Raw genomic sequence first — 8,605 nt, 5'->3', positions numbered from 1 at the left:
TGAAACCGAGAAAAAATACAGCCAGCGCCCTGTGACTGTCTTCCCATCCGAACGGCCCATCTTACATTTCCTCGGTGTTTCAGAGTTTGAATCGATGGCCTAATTGCTGAAGTGGCAAAATTCTACCCAAATGCCAATCTTAATTCAGAATAATCTCGCTGACTTAACGGCAGATTAACATTGCTTTATTGGCGTCTGATCAGAGCTCCCCAGACTGTTTTAGTAGGGACGCCTGATAATGAATACATGTACGTCATCTATAAATAGGTAAGTTATTTATTTGATGATTATAGACTCCACTTTATCAGCCAAAGCGAATATTCTTTGAAGAATTACCGCAGAATTTATTTTAAAGCAGATTTGTTGACCTTTATTAACCAGATATTTATTCCAGATCTCTGCAAATGGGATGCTTGTCAAATAAATACCTCAGAAAACAAGAAAACACTTCAAAGGCAGATTATAGCCTCTCTTGACAGCAGACCAATCTGAGCATGAGTTGTGCATTACTGCTCTGTGACGTCAGTATGGTCCATCCTCCCGAACTACAGGCACGGCAAGTTAATTTTTACCGAGAACTATTAAAGGCTGTTATATTTGCACAATAGCTTGCAAAATGTGTTACTTTGGGCTTCCTCAATGCAAAGTAATCTCATGTTTGGAATGGCAGCACATGATCGCTATTACTGAGGGACTCCTGAGAGCTCCCGGTATGATGTTGTGTTTGGAATGCAATGGTTTGTGGAAAACGATTAAAACAAATACACATGTTAAGAACAATGGTTACATCACATGACCAAACTGAGAACTGACAAGAAAATGCAGGTGGCCCAAAAGGCCAAAATGAAGAAAATAAAACAAATTATGTGTAAAATAAAACCTTGAATGAACATGGGCACAAATCTCCTCTTCCACCTCTTGAATAATTAACAAAGTGGCCAGTGTTGTAAAAGATAAACTTCTTTCATGCGAACAAGGAATTATAATTAGGGAAAAAATGATGTCTTTTGGCAAAGAATAATAACTTGGATACAGCACAATATAAGAGGGGCACACTGAAGGTAATGGCACTTGCTTTTAATATAGTGTCTATCATTCCATTTGCTTCTTTCATACATGTATTCGTTTATTACTGCTGGAGAAAAATTGAGAAAAACAGTGTTTGCTTTTCACTAATTGTATTTGGGACAAGGTGACAAACATTCTCTCGCACTTCTGCTGACCTGTAAGACATGCAAGACTTAAATTGGTATGTGATACATGCACATATAATTTATATGTAAACTTACAACTTATATAACCTGAATATACGATTAAAAACTCATATGTACTTGAATGAATATGTATGATTTTTAAGGCACAAGTAAAGGTTAAACAACCTAGTATTCTAACTCCTAGATTTGCCTAAGTTGTATGTACCTGTTCCTAACAGCCTGTCAATAAAGGTTAACAGAAGAGCGAGAGAAAAGCGGTTTACCATATCCCTGATGTAGCTGCACAGTTTTCATCAAAGCATAACTCGCTTAATTTGTCTTGCAAAAACACATGGACCACAAGGGGCGAGAATGATGCAAGGTACCCATTGACAGAGGCAGTAAATGTGTTTATACAAGTTTTTCTTCCAAATACCATTTGTCTAGACGGTTCTTAGAAGAGATAAACATAATCACCGCGGTGGATGACAAATACAGGAAAAAGGTTAACAGAAGGTTAACAGAAGAGCGAGAAACGCGGAGGACGCAGTCCAGTGGTATATCTCTGCAGCATCCAGACTTCAGTTGCCTGATGAAGGCTAGCAGCACCAGCAGCCGAAACGTCGCTACCAGCAACACGACACCGTGAGTCATCGATTATCTTTTTCCTGTAGACGGTTCTTGGAGAACGATACAAAATGCTTTTTTATCCCCTTCCCAAAAAAACAGCTTTCCAGGTGAAAGAATTTTACATAATGACACTATTACTTACTATTATAATAAATTAAGCAGTCCAATTTTTTGTATGTTACAAAGTGTGTACATTAGCTTTGAAGACTGAAAGGCCAGTCAAAATATACAGTGTGTCCCAAAAGAAAAAACACAACCCAAAGTCCACATTCATTTTCTCCCGAAGTCATTCCCATTGAAAACTCTTGATCACATGAGATAATTGGAGAGGATACTGCACTGAGCAGGGTTTTGTTGTGTCATGTTCAAACCCCTTTAACTTTCCATTAACAAACTGGATCCTGAAATGCTTCAATGTGATTAATATTGTCTACTGAGTAAATACGATCAGCACCTTAACAAAGAGACCGACGTAAATTGCACATGTTCAACTGAAGTTGCTGATTTTTGAAAATCGTTAGAAAATACATTCTACTTTTGGTTGCATTTTCTAGGGGGACTCCCTGTACAGTGAGAGAAAAATGCCATGGACATTTGGGTAAACACAACTTTACAAATCAAACATTTAGCTTGGTATGTACACAAGTACAATTACTATTAACCTAGCTGATAACGAGGGAACTCCATGTGGAACTCTTATATAAAATAGTGGTTAAACCAAATAAGTTTTAATGAATTGAGGAATATATGAACTTTTAAGAAAACATCTGAGTGGATACTCCAGATATTAATTCGTTAGTTCTTTTACTTTTTAACTGCAACAAGTTTACGGTTTTACTTTATTCAACTACATATAGGGAGAGAGAATTTGGCCACAATGTCTTCCACCGAGATCTAAATACCAATGATTTTGGGTTACCCGTATGACTAACCCCCAGGCTAAACTTGAAGTAATACTAATTCTACAGATTCTATGAGACTAGTTCCTAGACCTAGCCCCTCTACACATTCTACTTCACACTACAAAAAGTGTTTCAACCAGTCTTCAGTGTGGCATATCCGAGGAAGAATTGCAGAGTTCTGTCTATGATTAAGGCAGCTACCATGTCAGCAAAGAGACCCTGGAGCATCACTGCACGAAACTGAAGTGGAGAAGGGAATAAAATAGAAATTCAAAGCAAAGCCAGGTAACCTACAGCCAAGAGAAAATAAAAAGCCATGCAATTCATGGGCTACTTTTGCATCATTACCAGACCTACGTGCTTTCTGTATAGGTACCCTGCCACTGATGAAACAGGATGAGGGTAAGGGTAAAGCCAATGCCCAAATTCCACTTGTGGCCACACAAATTAACCTGTGTGAGACAGGCTGACCCTTTACAAATTTCATTACGGTTTTTCACCACAAATCAGAGATAAAAATCTTTATCTACTACATGTCCCATCTTGATCTATATTAGTATAAACTAAAGGCTAAAGTGGAATGAACTGCTTTTATCTCTGCTGACTGCTTCACCATTGACTGAAAATGTTTCAAATCATGAACTGTTTCTCAAAGGGGTTGATGATCTTTGGTTGGAACTCAATGGCGCAATCAAAGCATGACTGAGCATAAAGACATGAGATTCTCATCTATACCCTAGAGACCATAGCGTTTAGAGCACTCTGGCACACAAAAACTTTCTGGTCAGCACTTAATCAACAGTGAGGTTCTTTACAAAAGGGGGCAATATCAAGGTTACCACTGAGGATCTTAATGGATATCAATAAGCACTAATAGACTCACTGCCATATGTGTCTTGCACTAAGAGGTAGAAGTTTCCAATTACTTTTTTGCACAATGCTTTTTACTTCTTGACTCTTTTTAAGTTTGGTCCACTATCAAGTGTGCAACCTCTGCAGAAGTTACGAAATAGTAACTGCAACTGGGAACTTATTCAGCACTCAACTCACCTCTGCAGGAAACTCTACAATCTCAAACTGCTGTGATATCTCCGGAATGATACCCGTGGTGAGTGCTATGATAGCAATGCCTGATATCAACAGGCTGTAGAGCAAGGGCTTATTGTCCTTCAGGCTAGCCATGAATGGATGGCCCTATGAGAGGGAAACAAAGGTTGATCTCATCAGAGCGTGTAGTAAGAGGGTAGCCTGGCAACCAGACAAAGTCATCCAAGTCAATCACAGAATCAGGTCACAAATTCAATGATGCATTCACTGCTTTGAACACAAAACCCCTCTGGTAAAAATGCACGTATTTGTCAAATGTATGACAGTTATCTTATATGCAATGGTTGAAAATGAACAAGAATTATGAGCAACTGAAGTAGGGAAAAGCAGTTGTTTTAAGCACAACCTAGTAATTAGACTTTGGTGACTAGGTCTGAGTACGTCAGTTCTGCAGTGTGTTCCCGCCGCCAGTAACCACTGTTGCCAAATTAATGGTGGATATTTACAAACTTTGGCTATCATCCCAAGTATCTGCATTTAGCAATGTGTAAAAAGTACATGGCTGCTCCCAAACTAGCCATTATTTAAATCTGTCAGCTGGATGAAAGTTGCCACTTGACAGTAATAAATTGACGAACATGAACCTTGGCAATGATACATACCTTGTAGTTGACTGCAAAAGTGCTGACTTGCAACATCATGGATATAATATAGACACTGCTATTCAGTAAGTTTGGCTGGAATTCTTTTTCAAGATCTACAAACTTCTTTTCCCTGTGCAACCCAAACAGAAAATTGAACAGTTGTTTTAGCCCTTAAGCATTTTAAAAAGATTTACTCCAGATAATTCCAAAACATTCACCCTCATGTTATGTGAGTACATAACTGACAATCAGATCTGTTCTACTGACTTTGACTTACTGACTCTGTGAGGAAACTTTTAGTTCATATATGAACTACTCACAAGACAGACCTGCCAACTAGAACGATTTTGGCATATTTTGTATGAAAAATTGATGAAAATAAGACCATTTCAAGCATTTTTATACAAATATTTTATATTTACAATATTCATAAGGCTCCTACACATCATATTCAACGTATCATTTTGTCAAAAATGATATTTGAAGGTGGAAATTTGAGCGACAAATTCGGGCCTGCTCGAGCAGCCCGACCGGCCGCCATCTTGTTTTTGCATGGACAGTAGAGTAAAGAAAGATGGCGGCCTCCATACATCGGTGAAAAGATTTGTTTTTCTGCGTGAATCTTAATACGCTTAATACCATGACCGGTAAACACCGTGACGTCGCTGAAACGAAGAATGCGACCCACAGTACTGCAATGCTGTCAGACTCTCTCACAAAAAAATATACACCCAAGCCACAGCCAGGCCATGGCAGCAACTTGCACACCAAAATAAACTGTTGCGTACATGCAAGAAAGCAACTGCTGTGAGCAACACCAGGAAATTACCAGGTCCATTGAAGCCTGCACGAGTAAAGTATTAAAGTTCAAAAAGTATGTAGTCACGAAAAGGTATTTGTAAGCTAGTCTTTCCTGTTTGGGAAAATACACATTTTTACTGAAAAATACACATTTTGGAACCTCTGAATACACTTTTGCTATTCTAAAGGTTGGCAGGTCTGACAAGAGAGTACAGGACACGTTGTTCATATCCACTAATTTGTGCTAACTTGGGGGCAAGGTGACATGCACAAACCTGTTCTGCCAAGTCAGTGGAATTTACAAGAGTGTGATAGCACAACTAATTACACAGTCACAATGACACTCACTGAAGTGCACTTCAATAGTGGTTCCACACTGAGGACTACTAGTTTCCATGTTCCCATTTACATGCGGCCAAATCGTGATTGAGGAAAAGCATCTTGCTCGGGGACACACGTGCCGAGTATACTGACCTTGGTGGAGATCTTGCCTTAGCTTCAGATACTAGAAAGATAAGACATGCAAAGTGGACTGCAAACTGCAACAAAACTGTCAAGACGGTGTAGAGGTTGAAGATATTGGGCAGGGGACGAGACTTGGATAACGTCTTCAGAGGCTGTAGGAAAAAAAAAATTGAATTCAAGCACCAAATAAGCGGTATGAATACCTGAATGATAGGTCATCCGTGGAATCACATTCGTTCTCTTCAAATAATGGAATATATCATATCCACTCCTCGACACCACACATGTGCTGATAATGAAAATACCTGCATTTGAACTGAGACGTCACCTATTACATATTTTAATGCAAAAGGAATGCAATTATTCTAGAAAAGGCCAATACAGTGAAATTACAGAAGATTTGTCCAACCTAAATGCTGCATTGATTTCCCCCCCCCCAAAAACAAAAATATGCAGCAATCTTATATATATTTCTGCAGTAAATTTCCACTTATTTGGCAATTTATTGTTAGGTTCATGTATATGACAATATCTAGCAAGCAAATATTTTCAGAAGTGTTTTCAAACAACAAATTTGGAATTTAAAAATCGGAACATGGAAACTTGTAAAAAACACAATGTCTCACCTGAATTACAAATACACAACAGTGCTCTCATTTACCTGGAAATTTTAGACAAGTTTTAATGTTTAAAAAGCGCACTTTCCAATACACTTAATTAAAAAAGAAATTCAGTCTTCATATGCAGAAGGAGAGTATAAAGATGCACAAAAAGTGAGTGTAATAAAAATTCAATGCATTAATTTTAACACCGCATACCTTTGAACGTGATATAAAGAGAAAACAGCCAGCCAGCAATAGCCCTTGTAAAGTAGCCTGGCCATCACTAAACTTTACTCCATCTAAGTAGAGAACACTCTGGCTGTATGCTAAGATGAGGGCATTCAAAGCTAAGATCTTAAACATCTGCAGTGTGGTGACCAGGGTACATCTGCCTTGCTTGATGATGTGACACACTGTGGAACCAAGTGAACACAAGATGGTGTAATAAAGTGCACTACAGAGCACACCTTTACCACATCTAATCACTTCCTGTCTGGCGACCCATTTTCGGGTACACAGGCTTTATATGCAGAGCCGGGGAGCCCGGAACTGGGACAAAAGAGTTAGGTCTTATAACAAAAGACCATGCTCAGCACAAAAGACTGAGCTGCTGGGCATTACTGACATTTTTTCGTTCTCAATAGTGGAGATAATCCAGCCTTGTTTTGAAACAGTATACCACAGTTTGAGGCATTTAGAGCGAGTGGATTACCACCGGGGACAAAAGCTCTCCACCACCGCAGCGATGAGCCACACAGCACCACTGCACGCTAATCTGGCCCCTATTGAAAAGAGGTCAGCAGTGCACTGTGCCGGTTTTGGGAACAAAAGAATCTTACTTAACACCGCACAATCTGGGCTCTTTTTCAAAGGCTGCAGGCCTGGCTGAAATATTCAGGAGTCAATGAATTTTACCTGTCAGCTTTTAATAGAGTAGTGCCCAAAGAGTTCTTCATTTTGGTATAAACGGCCATTAAATGAAATGATGAATTTTTGAAGAATTTTGAAAACGGAAAATCTTGAAAATGACCCGGCATCTTGTCTTGCTCAAGAAAAATCCACCCGGCAGCAAGTGGTCAAGCTTGGCATCTCTGAAAGAGTTCATTTGTAAAGGAGTAAGAAGTCTTACCACATATAATCGATGAGAGTTTGGATGTGAATGGTGATGCGATGCTGGCGTCTCCCAACTTGACAACCTGGGGCTGATCCTGCTCATCTATATCTTTCAAGATGGCATTGATACGTTTCTACATCAAACAAACAAAAACTACAATTGACTTGCAAAAAGGCATAACGGAAAACCTTTGGGGGAACTGACGAAATTTATGTTTAATCTACATCTATTCTAAATCTTAATCAGGAACTGAGTAATCAGACCAAGAATAACTGATTAAAAGCAGAAATTGAAAACAGAACTAATGGTGACCAGGGAGAGTTCTGCAAAAAACACAGTTGATATGGTATGTGGGAAAGGCACAATGCATGCACAAAGGGTTAACAAGCATAGAATATCAAGTCTAAAACAGGCCTACCCTGGTGACATCTTCGCCTCTCTGTACAGCCCTTGCTTTCGCTGCCTTGCTGGAGCCTCCTGTCCCCTGCCTGGCTCTCACTGCATCAGCCACCGTCTTCTCTTTCTCTGTCTTACCCTTGTGCTTGGACTCCTGCTTCACATTATTAGCTTGCTCCTGAAACCAGCAGAATGGGAGTGCAGTGAGGTCAGTCTGTCCAATAACCCGGGGCACTCTATGAGATCTATGTGCTGGCATTTGCTTTTCACCGGTAACCAGCGAAAAACTGATTCACATTGAGCCAGTTTGGACTTTCTGAACAGCAAGGTCACAAGGGAATAAAGCATGCAAATGAGTCCGCCCGGGGCCATGCTAATGACAGACCTCAAATGCATGTCTGCATGACCTTGGACGTGCTTCATATTGGGCATGCACTGTTGGAATGTCAAACTTGCTCACACAAAATGTGCGAATCAACAGAGTACAGCATAAATTCTGACCCTGGGTGTCTTTTCTTATCTTTCTTGAGCAACAGAAAGAACTAAATACATATAACACACTAACTACATGCCCACACAATGCATGGTATTTCGATTTTAACCAAAAAAAGGCTTTAGACAAAAATATATCAATCAATACTTCCTGACTTATCAACTTCCCAAGCAACAAGCGCGTCTCACCTGCTCCTCTTTGGCCTTTTTCTTCATCCTTTCAAGCACCTTTTCTGGGATATTCGACAACAAGGCAACACCTGCAGGAAACAAACACATTTGAGTTATTGATCTAAAAAAAAAGACAAAAGTTAAACAC

The 8,605-nt window shown here is 39.5% G+C and overlaps 1 protein-coding gene across 1 annotated transcript in view; it reads right to left on the bottom strand.

Moving 5' to 3' along the window:
- Positions 1-320: 320 nt before the first annotated feature.
- Positions 321-8,605, bottom strand: part of LOC110984816 (endoplasmic reticulum transmembrane helix translocase-like) — a 21,656-nt gene continuing 13,371 nt past the window's right edge. The window contains exons 20-27 of the mRNA XM_022245348.2: positions 8,476-8,546; positions 7,817-7,972; positions 7,414-7,531; positions 6,501-6,697; positions 5,692-5,834; positions 4,435-4,546; positions 3,776-3,919; positions 321-2,965 (exon numbers count right to left, since the gene is read on the bottom strand). Coding sequence (XP_022101040.2) covers positions 2,858-2,965; positions 3,776-3,919; positions 4,435-4,546; positions 5,692-5,834; positions 6,501-6,697; positions 7,414-7,531; positions 7,817-7,972; positions 8,476-8,546 — 1,049 coding nt within the window. The 3' untranslated portion in view covers positions 321-2,857. The remainder of the gene's footprint in view (positions 2,966-3,775; positions 3,920-4,434; positions 4,547-5,691; positions 5,835-6,500; positions 6,698-7,413; positions 7,532-7,816; positions 7,973-8,475; positions 8,547-8,605) is intronic.

Source organism: Acanthaster planci, linkage group LG11, assembly GCF_054643075.1.
Source record: "Acanthaster planci isolate LZ-2023a linkage group LG11, COTS_SCS, whole genome shotgun sequence".
Taxonomy (NCBI): domain Eukaryota; kingdom Metazoa; phylum Echinodermata; class Asteroidea; order Valvatida; family Acanthasteridae; genus Acanthaster; species Acanthaster planci.
This window is presented reverse-complemented; position numbering and strand designations above follow the sequence as displayed.